The 27,798-nt window shown below is 43.9% G+C and overlaps 1 protein-coding gene across 3 annotated transcripts in view; it reads right to left on the reverse strand.

Moving 5' to 3' along the window:
* The window catches only part of UACA (uveal autoantigen with coiled-coil domains and ankyrin repeats), a 350,198-nt gene extending 326,054 nt beyond the window's left edge, over window positions 1-24,144 (reverse strand). For all 3 annotated transcript variants that reach the window (XM_085644675.1, XM_085644673.1, XM_085644671.1), the window contains exon 1: window positions 23,755-24,144. In XM_085644675.1, coding sequence (XP_085500801.1) covers window positions 23,755-23,802 — 48 coding nt within the window. In that variant the 5' untranslated portion in view covers window positions 23,803-24,144. The remainder of the gene's footprint in view (window positions 1-23,754) is intronic.
* Between the last annotated feature and the right edge of the window lie 3,654 nt (window positions 24,145-27,798).

A 27,798-nucleotide genomic window follows, 5' to 3' on the forward strand; every position in this document is an offset into this window, starting at 1 on the left:
CCAATTACAGGGTGCCTTAGTTCAGCGTTCACTGTTTTTGCTTCCAATTGAAAAACTGTGCAAATAACAATAAATCAATTCAGTAATCAGGCGTCAGCAACAATATTCTTCCATTGTAAAAAGATTGACAGATCTGGTTTAGTACTCTCAATGTACAAAAAATACAAACTACAAAAGTCGACGGGTAAAAGCAAAAATGTGTTTGTGGTAAATTCGAGACTACACCCCTGAACTGCAAACATTCCTGGTGTTGGTGATCGCTGGTGGGCCTGTGAAACCTTGTATCCTCAGCCTGACCGATATGGCTTTTGCATCTGCTGGCACAGCACGGATCAGCGGTGCATAGCTGAACTCTCTTAGATCACAGACCTCCCCAGAGCAGCGTCAGCTTCTCTTTCCACACTACAGCAATTTAATAAGCAACAGGTGCAAGAAATCTACAGGACCACGGCCACCTAGGACGCATATGCAGCGTGAAGCAATCACTTGCGAGCAGACGAGAGGGCTATGGGACCCCCTGACACAGCACAGAGCACTACACCTGAACTCACACGAGGGCGCCACAGAGCCTGGGAAGATACAGGCCAGATGGCGACTTTCAAACCTTTATACTGAAGGATCCATGTTTTTAGTTCGTTCATAACAGCAAGAGAAGGCAGATATATATGTCTTATGAAAGTTGTCAATACAATGTTCTGATGTTTGCCTTCCTCACATGCACATATAGCGAGCGTCCTTATAATAGAACAAAAATTGCAGTTATCTTGTTCCATAATACTTCTCACTATTTACAGCACGACATGGGGGATGCGCTGGACTGTAGGTCGAGAGCAACAGACTTTCTCTAGGGGGTGACCGGGCACATCAAAAACGAGCCAGAATCCACCCTCAGTGCCCACACAGAGTTAAGAACAATGAACGCATTAATAAACCTTGAGCCGAGGTGTCTGAGGAAGAGGCAGCCATCCTGAGACCCACTACTTCAGTCTGGAATGACTCCTGGTGGCCAGCTGCTCTGGGACCTGGAACACCCTGCCCCTGAACCTCAGGCAATCAGCGTCACTGATCCAATTCAGAAAGGACCTCAAGACCTGGCTCTTTGAATAATCCTCCACTAAGTCCAACCAGCAGGCCCCCTCCCCTAGAACCTTGAGACCCTCACGGGTGAGTAGTCGCACTTTACAAGACTGATTGATTGATTGACTGCTGGGGAGAACCTGAAACAGAGGCGCAACAACATAGCACCGATCTGCTACCACGCATGAAGGGGCAGTCAGAGCGCTGGCTGAGCAGGCGGCTTGTGTCTGCAGGTGTCCTGCAAGAGTGCGCTTTAATAAGACCCAGAGTTCCCCTGAGACATGAGCCGAAAGAAAAGAAACACTACATGCACCGTACCTGTGCTCCGACAAATGTTAGCCGTTTAAGGACGTGGTTAGGTTTGTATTAAGGCGTTACAGAAGTCGTTTTAGTTTGTTTTGCAAGGTTCCTACTATTGAGGTCGTGGGTCTTCAACTGCTAGATAAGCGTTACCAGTGCTTACAATGGATGAAACAAAAGGGAGGTGGATCTCTTCTCAGGAGGCGTGGTCTACGTAATAAAGAGACTGACAACATACAAAACAAGACACTATGCTTCCCATAGCGTGCCACCCGAACAGTATTTTGGTGCCTCTCTGTGAGCTTCCTGTTATTACATCCAGGCATATAACACAGTAATGGACACGCGTCTAAAACAACCTATTCCCTTTGCCAATGCCCGTTAGTAATATCTAGGGCTCCCGGTTTTATGGTATTTTTTTTTTTGCCATTTCCGCCTGTATTTATCCATATTTATTTTTTGCTAATTTTATCTGTATTTATCCAGATTTATTTTGTGTTTTGTGCAAAAATTAAGCTGAAATTAGTATATTTCCACATTTATTTAAACGCTAAATATGCTTGAATGTCTGCCAGGTTTCAGTGCTGCGAACACCTGCAGAAGATAAATCAGTGCACTTATATGAAGATATGCAAATTTCAGTATCAACCTTGTGCTAATCTACTGCCGTTGAAGCCTCTTTACCAAAATTCCTCTCTTTTTTTAACCCTGTTATCTATCAATCAACACATCTATTGGCCTGGCAGTCATGGCAGACAGTATTTAGAATTACTCAAAAGCAACCCAATTCCCGTTTTTATCCACATTCAAAATTAAATACAGGCAAGAAATGAATGTTTTCTGTCTGTATTTATCTGTAAAAATCAGTAAAAACAGGAAACAGGGAGCCTTAGTAATATTACCAACCTCTTCATAGTACACATTATACAAGAGTAATAAGATACATTAAAACAACTAGAGAAACAACATCCTGGAAAAAGCAAACACTTTTATGGAATGCAATAGTAGGTAAAACGTGTGAGATGCAAACAGGAACAACATCGAAGAAACAATTGACATTATTAGCGTTTTTGCCTTTAATGTTAAGGATATCAATATAGGGACCAGTGTGAATATCACTGTTTGTTACTGTCCCAGAAGGACCCATCCCCTTAAAGCCTGAATGTTGTATCAAACATTTCCAATGGCTCCATGTTGAAGAGGGTGATTCCGCAGTACCACTTCAATAAAGCAGTCGACGTACATCAATCTAGTGGGAACAATTAACGATGTCAGGTATCTTGTGCTTGGAGAAAGACAAATCGATAACACCCCACGTCACCCGTACAGGGCTTATTCTTATATCAGCTATGTTGTGGACCACTTTTGCAATGAACAGCGACCGCCCTCTTCCCACAGAGGTTTTACTACTACCAGCGATGTGCCACATTTAAAACTCTTTAGTGTGCGTAGTTATGTTTATAGAATGCACGTTGATCAAACTGGTTTCCTGGTGTAAATCCATGTTATCCCAACAAAACACTTTTACAAAGTTCTGCAGAATAGCAATGTTAGTACCACTTTCCTGAAATGTCTGTAATACGCAACATTTTTGTGATTTGGTTGCAAGTAGTACTATCAACTCACAATCTGAATTAAGAAAGCAGGACCAACTTCTCCAGGCTTCTCCAATCATGGAATAACAATATGTTTAAATTTGGAGTATCGTAGAATGTGTCAAGTAACTAGGCTATTTTTTATTAAAAAAGTTACACAAAGAGCATTGCTTTTCAAAGCTGGGGGAACACTTTTCAGCATGGAAGTTGGTGCTCTACCTGTGGTAGGTATGTCAGAAGTTGGGCTGCAGAAGTGTGCTTTCGCTCAAGTTCAAGATCTCGCCCCACTGCTTTAGCGGTCAGTTGATAAAGACCCATTGTTTGCAACATATACATGAGGTGACCTTTTAGTCAGCCCCTGAACCAAGAGGGGATGGCTTAGTATGCCTTAGTAGGATACTGTCAATCCAAAGGCTTACCTGCCTATTCTTGTTTGTGTCCCTCCTGAAGCACTGCAACAGTACCAACATTTTAACAGGGTAAGTTGTATCCTTCCACTGCCAACATCAGAAAACTAAATGCATGACTTTCTTCATTCTCTTCTGTGTCTGCTCTTTTGATGTCACATCACCCCAACCGCATCTCACATTCTTCCTGCTTCCTACTACTACCTCTCATCCGCTGCTCCAACTCACCCCTGCATCTACAGACTGCTATCAGCCCACTTGTTTCTATTTGGGCGGCGACCCCACTGATAATTTCTTAATTTATTTTTTATTACAAAATGGCCATCTGAAAACTTAGAATGGTAAATTACTAACAAATTAGAGTAAAATTCCATGATGGCTTCCAAACTATAAGCAGAAGCATAGGTGTGCATCTTGGAAGGCTTTTTCTTTATGAGAAAAAAAATCTTTCACACAGATGATTGTCCATAAATGTGCCTTCGTGGGAACATGGAATTTTTTTTCCCCATGTTCCAAGATAGGCACCAGTACATCAGCAGAAATGCGCACACATGCATACGTATATAGGGAGCCGCATTGAAATATTTTTTTCCATAAAGAAAAATACTTCCACGATGGCTGCACAGCTATGTGAACTTTGTTCCATTTTGTTTTGCTGACGGACATTACGCAGTCTGCACTGTAGCACCTAATTAAACACTGCTGCTGTTGGATGTAGTGAAATGCCAATGGGTAGGGCAATACGGCATTAATGTCGTGTCATATGCGGATGACACGCAACTAGTAGTATCCTTATCCCAATCTCATGAAGAGGCAGCCACCAATTTCTCCACATGCTTACAGGAGTTGGCAGTCTGGATGTCGAACAATTGACTAAAGTTGAACGGCTGTAAGACAGAGATCCTGATTGTGGGTAAGGCTCCCTCGATGTGGTCACCGAGGTGGTGGCCGCAGACTCTGGGTACCACCCCCACTCCTAATGATCAGGTAAAGAACTTGGGGGTGTGGTTAGACTCTAAGCTCTCTTTTAACCATCACACCAGGACGGTGGCAGGGAAGTGCTTCGGAATAATGAAAGGCCTTCGGAAGACCCTAGATGTGCTCCCTGTAGCTGCCAGGAAAACTTTAGTCCATGCACTGGTAACCTCCCGCTTGGACTATGGGAATGCGCTTTACAGAGGAGCCAGTAGCAAGAGCATTCAGAGACTACAATGTATTCAGAACGCAGCGGCCCGCCTAGTCCTGATGCTCCCTATAAGAGCTTCTTCCAAGAATGCCCGAGCTACTCTACACTGGATCCCAGTGAAGGAGAGAATTCTCTTTAAGGCTCTATGCATCAGTCAACGTATCCTGCTGGGAAAGGGTCCGAATTACCTACATAACCTACTGTCCCCCTACACACCGACCAGGACCTTACAATCCTGGGGGTCGGGACAGGTTCAAATCCCAGTAATTAAAAGAACGAGAATGGGGGTTGGGGGGGGTCGATTCTTTCGCTACCTAGCCGCTAAACAGTGGAACGCTCTTCCCCAGGATCTCCGGATGGAACAATCTGAAAACCTATTCCGGAGAAAACTACAGACATGGCTCTTCCAGATAGAGCCACTAATCAGCCTGCTCAATGTTAGTACTGCCAAAAGTGTCAAGGGCTGCAGCGCGGGGACACACTAGCTAGTGTAACCAGGCGCTTTACAAGCTCTTTTATTATTAATATTACTATTATTAGGGTGGGGTGTGAAGGGGAGCAGGGCACGAGGGGGGAGGGGGGGGGGGGGGAGCCCAATCAAGAACAGCAATCACAGTGGGCAACACCGACATTGAGAGTTTGTTGGTGCTTGCCCCACAGTGAAATATCCACAAATTGGCTGCACAAGTGTATGCATGCATGTGTGCCAACACATCAGCAACCATCTTGGATTTTTTGTTTTCAGCTATGCACACTGCCACAGCAAACAGGCATTTGCAATGCCAACACCTCTGTGGCTGGTAGGATTGATTAGCTTTGCCAATGCTCGTTTATTTTAAGCGGCTAGTAGTTATCTCAGAGTCCAGTATAAGGTGGAGATCGCTAGCTTTTAAAGGAACTTTATGGGTTCAGAGCTATAAGTTAACAACAATGGAACAATACCATTACAAGCATGGATCACAGGACTGCCCATGAGTGACCATGGAAGGAATTTCTTCAATCAAAAACGTATTTAAAAGCACTTGAGATATAGTCTTTCATCTGCATTCTTAACATAGCATCCGCCAACTGAAATCAGTGTTTTTTGTCCCAGATGGCATCAGAAATATCATCACCCACATGCAGTGAACTTCCAATACCAGTTCCGTACTTGTGGGGGATAGGCAACATACCTTATTTTTAGGTCTGCCGAAAGACAGCTCAACTGCCTTGCCAGCCTTATTTAATATGAAAAAAGCCATAAATAAAAATGCATACATACAAAGAGAGGCTTTGGATCAACCATCTTCATTCCGTTTTATTTTCAACTGACGCTCACATTTTGTTTCCGCTCACCAGAACATACAGCATTATAGCACAATGAGTCGGCACACTTCGGCAGCTGTCTCACTTGCAGCGTGCCAGCATTTTCCCTGATCACATTTTGCCTAAAACTGATGAGCACTTCAGTGCCATGGTTGGTGGGAATATAGTATACTCTACAAATGCTTTCTTCTTTCAATGTGCCTTTAATGCTGCCCCCACCCCGAAGTTACTGACGTGATTTCCCAGTCAAGAGCACTTGTGGTCAGGTATTCTTGGTGGGGTGGTCACTTCTTCAAGTCATATAGTACCAGTGCAGCAGCTCCAGGACGTTTAGATTCTTCTGGGCGTAGATTTTACGTATGGGCCAGCAGAGTGGGTCTAAATCCCACTTGCCACGCTAAATGACTGCAATATTCAGGCTCGGGGTTAGCCGCGTTAGGAAAACCTAACAAGCCAGACATTTCTGGAAACTAGACAACCAGGGAGGGGAGCCCAGGGTGGTGTGACTCACGTTGATTCCACAACGATTTTTGATCCAGAAGGCTTTACAAACTTCAAATTTTGTCTAAAACATGCATTTTCCTCATATGCATGTGAAAAAGTTGCGGAAGCAGCATGGATCCACAAAATTCCCACCAGTGTTCCCACACTTTACCAGATGAAAAACAGTACCCCACTTATGTGATTGATTCCATGGCAAAAAACTACATACGTAAACGTTGTCACAATGGCAATTTTTTTCTACACATTTTCGCTATATATATATTTTTTTATTTCAACAATAAGTTTCTTTGGAAAAACCTTACAGGGACTACACAAATGACCCCATGTTGAATTCAGTCAAGTGATTAATAACATCTTTACCATGTACATGTTTACCATGTACATGTTCCCTCTACCATGCACGATAACATTCTTTGCACTTTTTCATTTCAGGCACAGTGAGCTATTCCCCACCCATTCATTGATTACAAGAATTGCACCACGGGTTTCAACACGCTCATTCATGTGCCTAATTTCCAAACATGTTGTATTGTCGGGTTGCCAGACACCGCTCACATGTATTCTTCAGTAAATAAATATTTAACAACATATTGTAACAAGGTGGTTAGATGTTTAAATCATCTTGTGAAACATTAGAGTGATAGCATGCACAGCTATACGTTGAAAATGTTAACACCTGAAGGAAACAAGTTGTGCAATTACTCTTTCAGAAGACTGATAGGAGAAATCGCCAGCGCAAAGGTCTTAAGAACGCAATTAGACAATTCAGGTACTGTCTCTTGCTTGAATTTGGGCACCATCCAAAATTTAGTTTTGTGTTTTTTCAGGAAGAGATTCATGGTTTGCACGATTACACCTCAAACCACAGAGTATACGATTATAGGTTTTCCTAATTCACTTTCACCGAGTACCAGGAGAAAATATTTTTATATCGACTGCTAAACAATTTTTAAGAACTAGACTGTATGGCAATAAATCCTATGAGAAACTCTCATACAGTTTTGGATTTCATATACATTTTTTATGCCACAGGTAGTGATTTTATAGGAACAATGCACAGCAGCAATACAAAATTAAGCAACAGCAACACCCTTTTATGTCCCTTATGGAGCGATGGTTTGATTTTGTTTTTGTCTCCTATGTAAACATCAAACATACATGAGATATAAAGGGAAATCAGTGGGGTGCTCAAAGTTAATAAACAAGAACCCCAAACTCCTGACATTCCAAGGTGTCTAAACTGTACTACAGACTTCTGAACTAAATGCCTGAACCCCATCCTAGGTTTTTGTGTGTATATGGGGGTAATGTTACACAAAAAAATATAGGTGCAGAATCAAACAACCCATGTACAAAATATTAATGAAAAAAAATGCGAAGTGCCTTTCGTAAGCAATCACGAGAAGCCTATCGAATAGTGCTACCTACTCAAGTGCGACACTATAGAGGGCTGTTTTCAGTCATGAATGTTTCATGCAAGGGACCTTTCTATCGAGTACCTTGAGCGTTGTACATACAGCTCAGCTTTTCCTTTTGGGGTTTAGGAACCCACTGATGTCCAGGGCCACCCAATTAGCACATGGTACAGCAGTCCAAGCATGGGCATTAGTAAATGTCTTAGGTCACAAGCTTTTGCAAATACTGTACTTTAAACTACTCTCCACTACAGTTCGTGGAGTGGTGGCTTTTGTCCTGCATATATAGGAAAGTACCGATTGTGACAAGTTAACTAGGTGGTAGCACTATTGGACCAGCTTCTTGCGATTGGTTACGCGAGGCACTTTCTATTTTTTAAATGATTATTTTCTGCATTAATTGTTTGTCACTGTATCTTTTTCGTGTTGCATCACCCCCATATAACTAAATAACAAGCATTTGCAATGCAATCGGTCTCGCCTTTGGGACCTTATATGTATTTAGCTATGCAGCACATTAGCCTGGGTGCTGAAATATCTACTGTTCTTTAACATGGAGCAAAAGTAAGCACCATGCTGGGTGGCACGCCAAGTATGGGAACACATGGAGAGAAATGTTGCCTTTCAGTGGGAAATGGTATAGTCCAAAGCTCAGGTTTTTTTTTTTAATATAAAAGCAGGGCCTGTGGTGGTCATATCACTGAAAATACAAGATTTGGAAAAAATATTATTGTTTACGGGTGCTCATGGAAGACAAGGTCTATGGACTCGAATCTAGAGAATGCTAAAGTGATTCTGGTATCTTACTGACCTTTGCTAGTCGTTTTCTGTCAAGAAAGTTAAATAGACCCAGTCGCCAAAAAAGAGGCAGCAAGAGTGCTTAGAGAGAAGTGTTAGAAGCAGCTACTTCTAACGTCAGAAACATCAAGTCTGATAACCTGTCTCTAGCCTTATGATGTATAAAACTTTATCTAGGATCACTTTAACTTTCCATGCACTGCAAAGACGACACCGGGTGTATTATACTGGCCCCGAACTGCACCGCCTGAAAGTACGCAATCGATACATAATATGGTGGCAAAGTGATAGCATTTATACCCTGAAACACTGGCATTCCTTCCTTCCGGCGTCACTGGCAGGGAGCATACCCCAAGCTGAGCACAGGGAGAGTTCCCTTAGGATCTGTTCTTTAGTTGCAGGTTGCATACAAATTCTTCATACAATAACATTCATGACGCACTGCACCATTAATATAGAATAAGAAACGCTTTGCAATATCACACTACTATTAAAAACAAGATATGGGGAAAAACAATGAACACATCACGTTCCAACCTTTACAAAGTTACACGCACATCGTCTGTGCCTTTATATATGGAATTATAATTTCGACTGGCAATCAGTTACAACAAATACGGGTTATACAAGGCACAGACAACGGGTGGGGGACGAGGGTAAACAAAGCCCATACAACGGGAGGGGGTAAACAGGGCACAGACAATGGGTGGGGGGGTAAACAAGGCACAGACAATGGGAGGGGATAAACAAGGCACAGACAACGGGTGGGGGGAGGGGGTAAACAAAGCCCATACAACGGGAGGGGGTAAACAGGGCACAGACAATGGGTGGGGGGGTAAACAAGGCACAGACAATGGGAGGGGGTAAACAAGGCACAGACAACGGGTGGGGGGAGGGGGTAAACAAGGCACAGACAACGGGTGGGGGGAGGGGGTAAACAAGGCACAGACAACGGGTGGGGGGAGGGGGTAAACAAGGCACAGACAACGGGTGGGGGGAGGGGGTAAACAAGGCACAGACAACGGGTGGGGGGAGGGGGTAAACAAGGCACAGACAACGGGTGGGGGAGGGGGTAAACAAGGCACAGACAACGGGTGGGGGGAGGGGGTAAACAAGGCGCAGACAACGGGTGGGGGGAGGGGTAAACAAGGCACAGACAACGGGTGGGGGGAGGGGTAAACAAGGCACAGACAACGGGTGGGGTAGGAGGTAAACAAGGCACAGACAACGGGTGGGGAGGAGGTAAACAAGTCACAGACTACGGGTGGGGGAGCGGGGGTACACAAGGCACAGACTACGCGTGGGGGGGCGGGGGTACACAAGGCACAGACTACGCGTGGGAGGGCGGGGTACACAAGGCACAGACTACGCGTGGGAGGGCGGGGTACACAAGGCACAGACTACGCGTGGGAGGGCGGGGTACACAAGGCACAGACTACGCGTGGGAGGGCGGGGTACACAAGGCACAGACTACGGGTGGGAGGGCGGGGTACACAAGGCACAGACTACGGGTGGGAGGGCGGGGTACACAAGGCACAGACTACGGGTGGGAGGGCGGGGGTACACAAGGCACAGACTACGGGTGGGAGAGCGGGGGTACACAAGGCACAGACTACGGGTGGGAGGGCGGGGGTACACAAGACACAGACTACGGGTGGGAGGGCGGGTGTACACAAGACACAGACTACGGGTGGGAGGGCGGGTGTACACAAGACACAGACTACGGGTGGGAGGGCGGGGGTACACAAGGCACAGACTACGGGTGGGAGGGCGGGGGTACACAAGGCACAGACTACGGGTGGGAGGGCGGGGGTACACAAGGCACAGACTACGGGTGGGAGGGCGGGGGTATACAAGGCACAGACTACGGGTGGGAGGGCGGGGGTATACAAGGCACAGACTACGGGTGGGAGGGCGGGGGTATACAAGGCACAGACTACGGGTGGGAGGGCGGGGGTATACAAGGCACAGACTACGGGTGGGAGGGCGGGGGTATACAAGGCACAGACTACGGGTGGGAGGGCGGGGGTATACAAGGCACAGACTACGGGTGGGAGGGCGGGGGTACACAAGGCACAGACAACGGGTGGGGGTAAACAAGGCACAGACAAACATGAGCAAGAACAGACGTTTTTTTGCCAAAGGAATGACTGACATTCAGTCAAACATTTTAGATGACAACTCGGAAATTTGTATTACCAACTATAAATGAAAATGATTCAAGTACTAAAACACAGCTTCACAGAGATGCACTCTGTAATAAAGTCCAAGTGATTTTTTAGGGGTTGAATACACTCTGGAACAATGAGCATTGCCAGCGCTGACAAAATGCATTGCTTTTTCATTTTGTTGCTGTAAACAAGGGTTAGGAGTTAAGATTCCCCCAGAATCCTACCCAGACAAGTTCTGACGAGGGCTCTTCCCAACATGGCGGCCGTTGTTTGTGACAATCCCCGCCGCTATCCCGGGCGGGCTGAGTGTAGGGACTGGGGTGCAGAGCTGGGTTGTCCCCTGGCGTATCTGAACCCCGTCTGGGGAGTTAAGTCCCACAAGAAACGGGACAGCGCGGATAGGAAAGGCGCAGGGATGTGAAGCCTGGTGGCTACCATGGTGTGCGCATCCGATGTCTAACTACAGATATGGCTCTGGGACGCACCCCCTAATGTCCCTGATCCACTCTAGCCCCTGACCCTATCACCGGGGAATGCCCGCCACCCCTGGCACATACTCACAAGGGCCCCGTGCTGCTCCTATTTAGGCAGGGACGCTGCATGGCCAGGATTCCCCTCTCTGTACTCCCTCTCCGGGGCTTCCTATTCGAGCATTCGTGGGCCCTCGGGTCCCTCAGCCACGGACCTCGGGACCCGCTCTGTCCATCTCGGATCTCCCCATGAATGTTCCCAGCAAAGCCTTCTACTACGCGACTCCTCGGCGCATCTCCGACTACGTCATCAACCTGCACGGTCCAAAAAGTGCCAAAGCATGGGCACCCCAAAACGGGCTTGGGAGGAGCAGGTGTCACTGAAAGAGTCGGGCAAAGTAATTCGGTATTTGCCCCAATGAAGCGTGCTTCAGAGGGGCACCTACTTCTCAGAGATTAACTTTGAAGCATGTACCAGGCTATGTTAACGCATGCAAAAAGCCAAAGATAATGTACCAAAACACGCCATCCATTATGGACAGGCCTGTGACAAATACTGGAGAACCATAGTCTGTTAAAGCATTTATTACCAACCTGTGGCATTTCAAAAACAGATAAAAGTATTAGATAAAATCTCTTGAAGCACCAGTAACGGACAAACATCGCAGCAAGAGACACCACCAAGCGCAGCCTTCACTAGCCGAGACCTAATAAACACGAAAACGTCCCTGTAAAAAAAAAATAAAAAAAAAAAAAAAAAAACGCCCACCAGTGTAAATGGGACGGGGCTTAAAAAAGAGAACGAAGCGAAAAAACAACCCCGAATCCGAAAAAGACGGGGCTTGAATTGACAGACAAAGCTCTTCTCCAATGGCTGACCAGCATTTAAGAGGCCATCCAATGGAGAAGAGGGGTAGGTTCAAGCCCCACTACTAGAAAACATAAAATCTCGACAGCGAGACTGCGCAAGCACAGCCTTCGCTAGCCGAGACCTAAAAAGCAAGGATTAGTGTATGGCCCGTTAGTTTAGAAGTCGTCAAGGGACCTGTATAGTATAGTTTAGATATCTCTTGGGGTGTTAGGAGAGTGGGGGCCTTGTTGTTGTGTATTGACTTTCTAGGTACAACCTTTCTGCTAGTGAAATCTTTGCTTAGCTACAAATATGTAAAATTAGGTAAAGATTAAAATATTGACCTAATAGGTCAGACCAAAGAAAAAACACCACAAAGGGACATTGCGCAAGAAGATGATCACAAAAAGAAGAACAGAGCATGTAGCCTGCGAACATGGACAGTCCAGTGATAAAAGAGAACAAAGACCTGGCTATAATAGCAGCATCTTATGTATTTATGTTTATTTATACATATGCATCACACAAAATGCTATAGTTAAATATAGGTAGCAATTAATTTGATACTACTTCAGATGTGTAGAGGAGATCACTCTTTTCGGAAAGTCCTCCCCCACACCTTGTAGCATGGTTCACTATCAAGCTTTTCCCCACATCCTCACCAGATCACTGTGTTAGTGACGGGCTCCACCACATAGTAGAAGCTCAAGATATTATAACTGGGGATCAGATTTTTTCAAAAACGTACAAGTTAAAAAAAAATTTCGGCCAAATGCTAGTGCTCAACATGGGTTCAGCGGCCTTTGTTTGAACATAAAGATCTAGCGCTGAGCACGTTTCAGAGTGCTGTACAGTCAGGAATCAAAGAGGCCAGCAAACATTTGGGCTGGACAGTCAGCAAGATGTAGTTACAACAGGCATATAGGGTAACAATAATTAAATATGGAAGAAAGCAAGGCATCCGAGAAAATACACTGAGGTATAAGACTATAACTAGCGAGGAGTAAAAACGGAGACCAGAGATGGCACACCTGTCCCATGAGATTAACCAGATGTAGATGTTTACCAAGGAGCATCTTCTTGAGGAGAGATTAACAACTTTGTAAAGAAAGAGAATTCTTATTATGAAGAGAGACTGCAGTCCAGATTCTTAGAATACGATCAGAGAAAGATCTGCAAGGCAAAGATTTCTTAAAATATAGAGTGGGACATGGTCTTCTGCTTTTGCAGCATAAGGATACAGAGATTTCAAGAATGAAAAGATTCTGGGAGAGATACTCGGGAGCTTGGACATTCGTAGCTTTGGATGCAAGGCAGACAGACCGTTCTCATGGAGCAGCATGCCTGGATCTGGAGCTACTTACGGTAGGCATGTGCAGGTGGTGATGTGGGCCATTTCTAAGAGTTTGTGAGAAATCTGGCAGCACCATGACAAGCAGCCCTAACTGGGGAAAGTCTGTTTTATGGTAGGTCAGTGAGGAGGGCAAAGCCACAGTCGAGTCAGGAGACTAGAAACAGCCTCAGGTGCTACCTTAAAATCCTGGCAGAAGATAGGTTTTAAACTTCTTGTGTTTCGTAACATGGAATCTGACATATTTATCCAAGCATGACTGCACCCTTTGAGGTTTAGGTTTGAGTCAAGAAGGAAATCCAGGGTTTAACAGTGGCAGTCAGCTAGGGAGCAATATCTGCCTACTTTAATGATCTAACCCACAGTGGATTGGTTACTGAGTTAGGCTTAGGGAGAAGAAATTCAGATGCCTTTGCCCCATTCATCTGCTTATGCTATGCATAAAGAATGTTATCATGGAGCTGTATTAGGAAGAGTCCAATCTTAGTTAAACCTGGGTGTCATCAACACAGTCATGAAAAGATAATGACAAGATGGTTAGTAATTTTCACACAAAAGTTTGACAGAGACTAAATTGAATGGGTGCTAAGAATGAACCATAAAAGACATTGCAAGCGATTGAAGTCGAATCAGATAACTTTGTTTATGTCATTGGAAAAGAATGAGGAAAATTGTTGGAACTGGAAAGTATTGCATCAGAAAATTATCTACTGTTCTAAGATTTGATCATTTCAAAAAGCTTCGTAGATCTGCTTTTTGAGAAGTTGAATTGAAATTTCAGATATGCTCCTTGTAGTCTTTTCTTTTAGTCAGGCGTTGGGTTACTGACAGAGGAGTTTTTGTGACTCTCTACAAAATGTTAAGCGTTTTTAACAGAGAAGAGGGTACCTTCAAGCCCGGGGCCATATTATTAATGGTTTTCCTGGAGAGAGAGGGCTAACATCATTAATGGCCAAAAAAGATCCTCTCGCTGATGAATGGCGTTACAGGTTGAAGACAAATTATGTTATAGGTTGAAGTCAATCAAAAAGAAAGAAGAGAGTAAATTCGAGGTAGGGCCTGCTCTACTATTCACGTTTGCAGACATCAAATAAAATAAGAATGCTTACAGCTATTAAAACAAGGTAGGTGCAGTATGGTTCGTAAGAGTTTATTTGGTACACAATCTTTAGTTTTTCCCGTGATAAGGATACTAAAATTAGGAGAAATGTAAGGTTCCTCCATGAGATTAGAAAGACCCATAGCAGGAGATATAGATTGGGTTACTGTAACTGATTTAAAGTGTAATGTTACTTATAACAAAAATAAAAATCTATTCTGAGATTCAGTAATACAGGACTTTCTGTTAAACTCCATTTCCAAATGTAGCCAGTCATAAAAATGGCATGCGCAACTATGCAGTTTCAATGCAAAAGCGTTCACTGTATCTACTCTGCCATACATTTCACTTGCTAAATCGGAAGCATGACAGGCTGAATATCCGTTTGCATAACAAAAACAATAAAATACTGGGATTAGCATTCTGTTAATGCGGAGTATTATTTGCATCTTTCGGGGTTTCAGATTTTTTTAGGTATCAAGAGTATATTGGATGTCGAACTTTTATTACTGTATCAGATTTTGCAGAAACACAGATGATAAATATGTACGATTGTGTAACGCCTGGTAGGATACTATTTGTAATCTTGTGATATGTTGATAATCTCTTCTAATAAAAAAAGTTAATGAAAAAAAAAAAGTTTAAAAACTTCACCTATCTTACAATTCTCGACATGCATGTGAGAAGACATCACAGTGCCCCAAGGGGAAGTGACCTTCGGCGCCCACCTGTCCTAGTGATGCTACGTTGACCTAGGGCACGGGCACCTTGAAAACTCAGCACAACTGCTCGCTAATCAGGCAGGAAGCAGGCGGGGGCAGGGACACCTGCCCCCTCCCAAAGCACCAGTGTTCTCACAGTCAGCAGGCGGAAGCGAGCCGAGCTGCACGAGCCCTTCCCATTCACTGCTGCCATCCCTGCGGAAGGGCAGCGCGGCGCTTCCCTGCCAGGTGGCATTACCCGACCCCAGCAAACAATGGAAACGTGCTCGCAGCGGATCTGCCCGACGCCCGGGTAAATCCAGGGCAAAGCGCCGCATTACACCATCTGAGGAGTATTTGCGTTCGCGCTGCACTAAACCCTCATTCTTTCAGGCAGCCTTCAACCCCCGTATCCTATTCGTCAACCGACTGAGCAGGATGTGGAGAATCCTGATGCGCCTTACTTTGGCACATTTTGTGTACAGTTACACACCTGCGGCATGAGTGGCTGATAGCGCTTTGACTGTGAGTCTTCTTTCTTGAGTTAGTTTGTAAATATCCAACGGGCCTTGGATAGGACTGGAGTGAGTCTTCAAGCACACGGACCCAACTGGAAAACTTCGGAGCATTTCCGCTTCCTCCTTAAAGGGCCACATTTACTCTTTCTCCTTAGAGGGCCAGGACACCCCCCAAACAACCGTGTGCAGCTGGGCCCCGATATACACCTGTAACGCAACACACACAAGACATAAAAAACGGGCCCCTCATGTTTGAAGACAGAGCAGTATCGCGCACCACTTGCAGAAGGATGAAAACTGAAACTGTGACATTGTTTTCTGGCTTTGCCTTCTGGAAGGGGCAGTTAAATACCAGCATAGGGTTTAGTTTACAATCAAACCATATAGATGGCTTAACTTGGTGACTCCTGGAAAAGGGGACAGGGGCTGGGTCCGGACTTAAGTTGAAAGCCTCTTAAGACGAGGACAGGAGTGTCAACAAAGTAGATCACCTGAGCAGTGGAAGAATGTCTTAGCTTCAAGGTTCGCCCTTGGGACCAAGGAATTAAGTTTGTACTTTCCACCCTTGCCCAGCTGTGCCCAAGATGGCACAAGTATCTGAACCAATAATCTCTCATACAGTTTGGGATTTGAAATATCCAAATGGCAACAAACCGTGTTTTATATGCCACTTTGATAAACAATCCCCACCTACCTAGCAAAACAAGGTTAGATGACTAAAAGAACTACTTTTAGGGTAACAGCTCCATAAACGGATAGGCAACTGAATTTAGCATTACTTTGGCTCTTTACTGGCCAAGCTTCTATAGGTTAGAGTACTCGTTACCAAACGTTTTAGAACCACAACCCTCTTTATAGAACGACAAGCTTTCACGACCCACCTACCTTTATTGCACATGAGGTGTGGTGATTTTTTTATGTAACGAAAGCATCGTATGGTAGCAAACTGTCCTTTAAAGACAGCACATTTTCAACTGAAATGGCCTCTAACTTTGCACAGACACACAGTTTTACTGATGAAACTATATAGCATACAGCACTCAAATGATAATGTGTGGAAATGGGGTTTCTGTGAATAGCTATGGTTTGTGTAGCACCAATTAAAGTGGCTTTATCTATTTTGATTCGATTAAAAATGGTTTCCACACATCAGAATTACAGAAAAACGTATGTCACTTTTGCTTTGATATCTGCTGAATGCATTCAGTTTATTTACATTTTGTTGTGTTTTGCAAAAAAAAAAAACAACATCCTAAGATTGTCACAAAATTCACTTTCACAACCCCTCTCACTTTGTAGTCAGAGAAAGAAAAGTGACCACCCCATGGTAAAAGAATAAGCAGGAACCTGTCAGAAGATATAGCCTGACATTTGACCTCTGTCGTTGAAGTACAGCAAATGTGACAAAATAAATAGAATTTAAAGGCATCTTAATGTATTGCTCTGACATTTTCAACCCACCAAAAATCGGCTAAAAGAATAACTATTTTCGATACAACTAGTTAATGTCGAGAGTTTTTTCAGATTGAGAGTCTAATGTGTCTTGGACTGTATATAGTACGTTTATACAGCCCTTCCTCTGAGCATAAACGTGTCTGGGCTGCCTCCCTTGCAATGTCTTCCAAGCACCAGGAACTCAACATTCAAAGGTTGTCCAATAGAGGCTGCAGCACTGGCAGTGGTGAGCTCAATATCACCAGGTGACCTTCTCGCGCTGCTGTTTAACTGCCACGTCCAACCAAACACAACAGGAGTTGGTACAGTACACCATTAGTTTTCTCCATTTTCAGGCCATCTAATCACTCACAAAATGATGCTCGGGCAGACCTAGCCTTTCGAAGGGGTTATCCACAGTAAGAGGCCGAGCCTTCACCACGCCAGTAAAATAAAAGCATATTATGAGGTGGTACTGATGCACTCAGCCAAGTCACTTGTCTAATCCATTTTCAAAAAGTGGAGCTTCACTGTTTTATTGTCATCGAGGGAAGAAAGGATGGGACAATCGTGCCTAATGTTACGAATGATAATGCTAGCCTTGAAGCAGAGGGAGGTTGTTTTGGGCACCACTGCACATGCACACCCTAAATCACATGATCAGATGTAGCGCGAGAGAGCTTGAAGCAACTGTCTCTAAAAATAGGACTTCAACATACAGCGGTCTCTAGATAAGAACTCTTCTCCAAGGAGCCATCTTCTCTGGTTGGTGTGTGGTTTTCTTTTATTTGAAGACTGCTGGCAGTGGTAGTCGCCTCTAACAAATGAAGTTCTTACCTACATAACAAATATTGGAATTGTTGTTCCACATAATTAATATGCATATTTAAAGAGGTGAAGGCTAAAACGGTTCCCACTTCAAGCCCACACAATTTCCTCCTCCAGCTGAGACCCACCGAAAGCAAAGAGGCACAGGTGAGCAGTGGTGTGCATGGAATGGAGCGCTTATAAATCCACGGCTGTAGTGGGAGTATTAGTGGCTGCCCATCTCTTTGAGATAGTGATCTTCTAAAGTAAGAAAGGCAGCAACTGTTCCTGCAGGCTTGCAGCACTGGTGGCGGTCTCCACACACAAAAAATTACCTCTAGCAACCACACGAGGGAGCGGTCACTAGAGGGAACTACAGCAGTCACCTCACTAGGTCATGATTTTAGTCTTTTCACCTTAGATTATAGTGTCTTCTGTCATGTCAGGCAGGGCACCTATGGACAGCAGAGAATAATGTTGTCAAATCATCTTTCATTTACAAGCCTGATTCAACTTCACTGCAGTCTTCATGTGTGGCATGTAGCGTAGCCTCGAACGCAGGGCTATTATTACAGAAGCACACAGCAACTTTAAGCTAACCCCTTCAGTGGCAACAACTGTTAATACCAAAAACATAGGTGCTGAAAGCAAAACATTATGAATGGTGCACAAGTCCCAGCCCTCTGGAGCTCATTTCTGACCAACAGCTATTCCTACGATAATAAAACGTTGAGGTCACCCATCAAACTGGTCATAAGGGATTTAGTTCGGTGGGGGAGCACAGGGCTCTATGAGTGTGATGGTGATAAAAGGAAAACGTCTTTCAGACTACCAGTCCTATCTCTATTCTTACACACACCGTGTGAAACATCTTCATTAGGTTCTTTCTTGAAGCTCTTGTTCAGCCTCACTGTGGCCTCAGGGGTGGAAGCGTGCACACTGCACTCCAGCTCCAAGGGTGGTGCTGTGTACAAGGACATGGGCGAGCTCCAAGCTGCAATTAAAAAAAACACACCTCCCACCCACTGCAACTCCCAGAAGTGAGGGGAGGAAAAATGCAATTTCAAGTCAGCAGGAACACGCGGGGAATTAAAAGAATGTGAACCATGCGGGGGATGGGAGAAACAACATAACCTTCAGTGGGAACACCTTCAGAGAGGCACCAAATCATACCCGTGCAGCAACATATTAAATAAGCCCCAAAACAACGGTCTTAAAAGGACAGTCCCGGCAATTAAAGCAATGAATATGGCAAGAAACACCCTGAAAATGTCAAATAAGTGCAGGCAGGATGGTCTGTACTGACAATACAAGAAATTAAGCGACTCCTGTGTATATCTAGTGCGCAGATCATGTAGTGTTTCATTTGTATGAAGCAGGTGTTGTGATACAATTTCAATCCGCCTGTGCTCCATTACATTTATTATAGTGCTGTAGGGCTAATCATAAAAAGGTAGCTGTAATTGGCGTGCGAAAGGCAGGGTGCCCCCCATTTACATACATGTGTACTATATAAGGATATAAACTAGCATGCCTTTTTTCTTGTTGAATTTTGTTTTTAGCAATTCCATCTATTGTGTGCCCAATGAAGCAGTTTAAATGACTTACTTTAGAACAGCTATCAGCTCATTAACTTAATTACATTTGTGATTGTTTTTATTATCACAAAGTAAAAATTACTTTTTCTACATTTAAATTTTTCAGCATCTGAAATTGTATTTTAGTTTTGCAACATCCATAAAGGCTCCAACTCATTTTTAATCATTAATGACAGCAGTATTTCTAGCGTTTCAAGGGAAAAGACTCATAGTAATGCCAACACAGGTTTTGCACAAGTGAATAGTGAGCGAGGACAAAAATGTTGGATGGATTTATACACAAGCCATTCACCAAATGTATAATATAATAGATGTCCATCCAACAAAAAACTGTCTGAAGCTTCAGCTAAACCATGCCTAGAGAAATCTGAATGGGGAAAAGTAATTTTGGTCCAGTGATCTCGTTATTAGCCAATCCACACCAAACCTTCAAGGAGTGGTTGGTTAAATGTGGATTATGTTTCTCTGGAAATTTTCAAGCAAAGTTGTGAGCAGAACCTGAACTACAGTCATATTTGCCCACTCTGCAAGATACGTTATGGTTCTTCATTACAAGATCATGTATGAACGAACCTACTTTGCAAAATCTCAGGTGATGTGTCCAGTGGTTCCTTTACTCTGTAAGTAGATTTTTTGGTTTGAGGGTCGCAAGATACGGTTTGTTGACAGCAAAGAGTGGTTTGGGGCAACATCAATTACAGGAGAGACTAAGGAGCCGCAGACACCTTTAAGAGGACCCCAGAACAGAAGCTCCAGAACGGCTACCTCACTATCAAGAGCTCTCAACACCGATCAACCTGCTGCCCAGGGCACACAACAACTTAAGGGAACCTCTCACGCAGCTCGAAAAGGCTTCAAGCACCCCTACTGTTCAGGGCTCCCAAATCCCACTTCCTCAAGCCTGCTCTCATTTAATTTCCCCAGTACACTCTCAAGCGAGCACAGACATCCTCCTGCAAAGCTCTTCGATGTGTACTGAAAGCTAAGGCCCACGACTGGATTTGTAATCAATATGTCTGCTGCTGGAGGCTAAGAATTTCTTCACAGAACACGGTTAAGGACGTAGGAGCTTACTGCTGAAACAGGATACATATACCAAACATTGCAAGCGAAGGGAAAAAGCATGATAACTTTATGCAATAGGATACTCTGCTATGGCCTTTCCTGCCGCTGACCAACCACCGCATCTAAAACAGCGACGCCCCTCGAAAAAGAAAGGTCACAAAAACTAACTTTATGGTGAGCGAGATCAATCAAACACAAGGGACTTCAAATCCAAACAAACTCAAGACATACTTCTGGCAGATTACGTGTCCACCATGATACTAACAAGTGAGGTGTGTCAGACAAACCACTTGCTCAGGTTCAGACCACACAGATGCCAACCACCCTGTCCCTTTCAGTCACAATAGAGCCAAGACTTTCTAGTTTGCTTGGCACACAGTAGTCTAGACAGACTTTTCAAAAACTACAATTTACTCGACGATTACACTATTTATGCAGCCCCACCAAGGCTTGATTATAGTTGACAGTGACACACCAGACAAAAAGTTAAAGTATTTTCCAGTATCGCATTGATGGTATATGTATACAACACAAGCATTATTGGGAAGCTTATTCACCATACTAGAGAATCTATGCTTTTATGTCCCACCACAGTAGACCTTCACACTGGTTAAGATCTCTTTTTAGCAACTACTGCCTGGACCTGGTGAAAACTCACCAAACTTTATACCCATGGATGAAAAACATGCTACTTACTGCATAACCCCACAGAACACAAACAATGCCACATTGAAGTAAATACTAAGTGCGTTGAGGGGGGCATAGAGGTAGACCCGATCAACCTCCCTCCCTGTAGGATCGACTCTCAAAATCTAACACCATGGAGATTTTTTTTTAACTCAAATTCATACTGAAGCAGAATCTACACAGATGTAGAGGCAACAACTGGGTCTTCCTCCATCAATCCGAATTGCAGGCTTGCCCATCATCAGGCTCTGATATCACAGGTACCAACCAGGTGATACTAACATCTCTCCATGGGCATCATTAACATTCTACAATTGGTTCCCACTCAAACCTCCCTGGTCTAAAACAATGGGCACAGAGGGGGTCCTCCAAATCCCAATCATTACTACCACTTTTAGGGTTTCACGGGGATCCGTACTTGTCCATTATTTGCATCCTGCATAATGACACTGCTGTCCACCAAGATACTGTGTACAGCCAGCTACACATTAAAGAGTCAGAAGCTAGCAGCATCCTTAAACTCATATCCTGCCTTTTAAATCATGTAAACCTGATGCCTGTAATGTTTCCGAAACGCAACACACCAAACACCAAGCTTGTTCTTATAAACAGAGGAACCCAGGGCCTCCTCGAAGAGACTCAACATTCTGAACCTAGATAACTTACTAAAGCGCTGGTGTCTTATACGATTTTATTTCTAAAATCGAATAAAGAGATTATGTAATGTATATTAACCCCGGGCGGGTAGCTCTGCTCCGTCAACGGAGTTTGCGAATTTTTGACCACTCCGCACTCCATTCCAAACGCAGAGTTTAGGCAAAAACTTCCCTCCGTGGCGGAGAGTAGTTAGCCAGCCCCTCCACCCTCCCAAATTAATACAAAAATAAAAAAGAAGGCACTACATGGTGTTTTTTCATAGGAGAAGGACGGCAAAGACGGCGAGGAGCAGGAAGGAGAGCAGCCGGCTGAGGAGGAGGCAGCCACGCAGGTAAGTGCCTTCTTTTTTATTAATTTGGGAGGGAGCGTATTTCCACTGAGTTTTTTTTCAAACTCCGTGGAAATACACGTAGAGGCACTACGCCTGCTACGCCCACCCTTAATGTTTATGTTATGATACAAAATCCACGTTGAGTGGGACATTCTATAATGGATCGTCATAAGCATTTTTGTGATTTATTTTTTGGTTGACAATAGGTGTTAAAGTGGGGTGTGGGGCCCAAATAGCCCTCAATTATCCTTTCTTCATTTTTCTAATAAATGATCACAATGTGGATAGTTTTACACTTTTAAGGAGACCTAATGTTCGATTAAATGTTGGCCATCATGTATTTGACTGTATTTTTAAAAAGGATAACCTGAAAATAACTGCAATGTACGACTCGCTAAAAATGTTCAAAGTTGCCAATTTTATAGAGCTGAAAGAAATGTGTTTCAGTACTCTAGAGGGCCAAAGATTATTTTTTTCTGAACACATGGATGGAGCGCAGCATTAGAAATTTTGAAGACCACTGTCACAGATGAATATGTACCCCTGATGCGGAGGACGCATATGGTGTTGATATCTATAAAGCTCAGGTGTCCTATTGGTTTAGGTGTGAAATTAAAAGTAAACACAATAACTTTATTGATCTTCAGATTCAAGTGGACAATTCTTATTAATGCAAAACCGCTGATGCGAAAGGCATGAAAGTCAACATGCCTAGGTTGACACGCATCAATGATAATCCACGATCCATGAAGCTACGATCCATGAAGCCCATGAACTTGAAAGCTGTTAGCCGATAATACATGTGATCTTCGTATGATATGGCCGGAGGATTTATTTGTGCATAGTGCAGCAAAAAACACAAAATAGCACAACACAATCGTGCAAGAAATTTGGAGACGCAGCTAAAGAGTTCCTGCAGGGATTTGATTGACACGGATTTCCCCCAAAAGTTACATTTTATCAAAGTTCCTTCCTGTTTTTCAAATTTCAGTTTCTACAGCATCTGCCTAATGAATCTTAAGAGGCAGTATGTATCTGACGTCATTCTTCAGTCAAGTACCAATTCTTAGGAGCCACTCTTGATGATCAAAAGGGATTAAAAAACACATGTACTGCTTACACGCAGGTCACATAACAAACACGACTGTCAGAAACTTAAAAACAAACAGGTAACACTTCTGTAAATACTTCTCATTACAAGCAGAACTACTCACCAACACCTCAAATGACCACCTGTCGCACACTTCCCACATTAATGCATTCCCAATACATCTGAGCACCGCCCAAAAACGTCTCCAAAACAGTGACACCCTTCACCGGGCACCTCTCAGGATACCAGATCTCCAATACTTTACAGTACCACCTGCCTAAGAAACTCTTCCGACAGTAGTAACACCACCCAAAAAATGCACCCAGCACCCCACTCACCGTGATGGTCACCTCGTGCTTCTTCAGTCTGGATTTGAGGCTCTTCATGGCTTTTCGAGTAAGATTTACTTCCGCTTAACTCTACCAGCCCCGGGAAAGTCTCCGGTTTTATGCGCCCTTGATCCCCTATTTCCTCCGAGAAGCGGGAAGTTCCCTGGTCTCCTCTTTTAAACTCCTAGGTCTCCCCTCTCCCGTACCTGGCGCAGCCTTTTCTGACAATCAGTTTTCCGAGGTACCCTCAGTGTCGGACAGCACCCTTAGTCTTTGAGAATACCCCGCCACCCTCCTCCCCTGATTTCGCCCCCCAGCCCTCCGAGCACGTCTGACAGACCCTCCTACTCTGGGGCTGCTGAACTCCTCCACTCCGCTGCCTAACCGCCTAGAAGCAACAAGAGGCCACCTTCCAATCACGCGTCGCAGTCCTGGTGACGAACACAGTGTGAACCAATCGTAAGCCTGGAAAAGGTACAGACTACTCCATAAAAGTTTTTCAATTCGCTTTCATCGGGAGCTGTGCACCTTGGCTACAGAGGCGGGACCATGACGTTTAAAGGGCAGGTGAACGGCATGGGGCGGTCCAACGACGCCAGATGTGTGATCAGAGCCATGGCGTCATCGGAGACAGAGGGAGCGGGTTGTGTATGACGTCACCACTAACGGGGCGTTGCAGGTAAAATGGGAGGCCGACGATGCCAGATTATGCAGCGGTATTGAGTCACGAGAAGGAGTTAAGGGGTTGCCTTTAGAGATAAAACTTAAAAGGCGGGAAACAGTGAGCTGAGATTTTGAGGCGAGATTCTGATTTATTCTCTGCTGGTTCAGGGAAGAGTAGAGGTATTAAGTAGAACAGGACAGAGGTGCGGTGGCAGAATTGCATAGTTGCCACGTGGCTCCAATGTCCCCTGCGACAGTGTTAGCCAGCCCTGCGTTTTATGCCAAACAACAATTCATTTGCAGAGCGAAGATGGACCATACCTTAATAACGAGGGTTACAAATGCCCTTGCATCATTAGTGCTGTTGGCTAAACGGTCGCACATTACAAGGGGGTTTTAACTACGGAGATGCTCTTGCTGTCTTGGATTGCACTTAACTTTATCGGGTTGTACATCTTGCTGGGATCTACAGCAAACAATCTATATGTGCACCTGCACTGGCGCTTCTTCTTCGAAGCGCCAGACAATCCGAATATGGAGTATGACAAGGAGACACTATACTCATTACAGGAGATAAACGGAATGTATCTAGTTTATCAGTGAGCAAAGACACATATAAAAAGACATAAATACACATAATAGCATAAGCAATGCCTGGAAATAGATGGTAAAACAAATATGAAGAAATTGAGGTCAGGAAAACAAGTATACAACTCAGGAGAAATGCATGGATAAACATGGAAATCAACCAGTTAACTTAACTTGAACATAGTCCTTATAATGCTCAAAAATGAACTTAAAACATAGTCTTTGAAACACATAGGTTTGCTTCTATCCTTTCCTGCTGAATAGGTAACATATTTGCAGTAATGTTGGGAACAGATTGACATGTCGCAGTCCTCACCACCAATTTCTGACTTATTCTGCATCGTTGTGGCTTTTTCACGGGACACAACAGAATGTTTGTTCTTTTTCCAGACCCTTCCATACACCACACACTCTTTAACTTCCCTAATCTGCACAGGCACAGAGAAACGCAACCACCCTTTGCTTGCCTGAACAGGTTTCTTTGGATCTCATCCAGTCTCCAACTTTCACTATTAATCTCCTCCGAGTCACCCACTCTATTTTTCCTGACACTGACAATGCCTTACACACATTCAGTACATTCCCAGCCCTGGAACAATTTATCAGCTTACAATCGATCCACTCATGATTACAATTCAAACCAGCACCTCTTCCTATTATAAGAGTAAAAGATGAGACACCCGCACTAACATGCAGCGTGGTCCTTATTGCCCACAACATATCCTTCATCGAAGACCTCCAAATGATCCCATTGACCAAGTCCAATTTCGATTGATCTTTCACTACACGGTTAACTCTCTCAACTAAAGCAATACTTCTGTTATGGTAAAGAGAAGTCCTTACTAAACAAATTTCAGCTATTTCAAGTACATTCTTCATCAGGGCTGACACCAGTTGTGCCCCATTGTCTGTCCTGAGCTAATCTGGATAAACTTCTCGTGAAAATTTCTTATAAGAAATCAGAGTCCAGGAGCACACATTTTTCAACAAATGTAACCTCTGGCCATTTGGATAAATAGTCAAGTAAGACCAGAGCAAACTTGGGTGTACCACACAACACTTCAAACACACACTAAATATCCAGAACACGTTTACTCCCTGATATTGCTAGGCCCTCCATGAGTGTAACTGGAAACGATATAGTCACTGAGGACATATGCCTCACAATCTTTAACATGATGTTCAGCTGCATTGTCGACCCCTTGCCATCAAATCTTCTCTCACCCTATGCTCTAGAGCATGGATACTACCATAACCTTCAGCAATGTGGCCAGACAGCACCAGTTCTTTCCTTAAATCCTTCAAACAAGGGTACCCCTTTACCACATATTCCTTCACATTCTATAATACCTCATCAACATCTGCACCCTCCAACTACTTCTTTCACTCTGAGCTCTGCCCATCACTGCACCGATTATGCTCATCACACAATATATCAACATCCTTCAGCTCCTCATCTACTTCACCAACATCATGGTCCTGCAGCAAGCAATCTGGAAAGACAATCAACCACAAAGTTCTTTACACATGACACATATAATGGAATTCCTGAAGGCGATACATCCACTTGGCAATGCGAAGGGTAGCACCCCTAACCCCGCTGGTGCTAAATAAATCAATCAAGAGTATACGATCAGTTCACAGAATATATTTGCTAGCCAACACATAGTTTTTAAAGTATTGAAAACCAATCACTTTGACATTGCAATTATCCTTGAGTCTGTTTTGCAGAGGTAACACCCCCAACCCACAATTGCTGGCATCAGTCACTACTGTGCTTGCATCATTGGTATTTAACAGTTTCAATGGCTGGGCAAAAGCAATGTGTTTCATCTTGTCAAAAGCTACATTGCACTCTTAGCGCCACACATTTCTAATTTTCTTAAATATAAGTTATCTAAGTGCATCAGGTTTGGTGGCAAAATGAGAAACACATTTGGCATAGTATTCAACTATACCCAAGAAGTATTTGAAATGATCTTTATCCATGGGTATTGATGACTTCTCAATTGTACTTAAGATCTTCACCTTGCGTTCAATCCTTTAGCAGAAACATAATAACCAAGGAAGTCGACCCCATCCTGAGCAAATATAAACTTGTCTTTTCTTGACAACATTCCTCTCTTAAAATGTTCAACATTCTCCTTAATCTAAAGTCTTCCTCTCCCACATATGAATATATCGCCCTGACAACATACTACTCTATCAATTCCTTTAAACGGGGGATCCATCATCCCTTGGAATACCGAGCATGCAGAAGCCCATCGAGAGGTCATTTAAATATAACAACACACACTCTCCGGCATTACAAATGATGTGAGGTGTCTGGAGTCCTCATGCAAATCGAGCTGGTGATATTCTGCTGACATATAAAGAGAATTGAACACAAGTACTTTTCAGAGTGGACAGCTTCTCGATATTGGGTCACAGTTGACAACCCAAATATCGTGATTGAGGTTGTGTAGGTCCACACACAACTTCAAATATTCATCCACACCACAGGTGCCAACCATTCAGAGACCTTTATGGGTTCAGTTATTCATGAGGTGCCCATCTTATCTATTTCGGCCCTCAGTTCTGACCTTAAGCCTAGCTGCACTCTTCGTGCTTTATGCATAACTGGCACATCATCACTTTTCTACTCAATCAAATGATGTATTCATCACAAAAGACATCTGCATATTTCTCTACCCAGTCATTCCTTTCTTCTTCTCCCAAGACGCAAAAAACAACAAATAATCTTTACCTAGAAACCACTTGTTGAAGGTGATTAGTATCAAGGAACATGTTGAGCAGAGCAGA

Source organism: Triturus cristatus, chromosome 3_1, assembly GCF_964204655.1.
Source record: "Triturus cristatus chromosome 3_1, aTriCri1.1, whole genome shotgun sequence".
NCBI classification, from domain to species: Eukaryota; Metazoa; Chordata; class Amphibia; order Caudata; family Salamandridae; genus Triturus; species Triturus cristatus.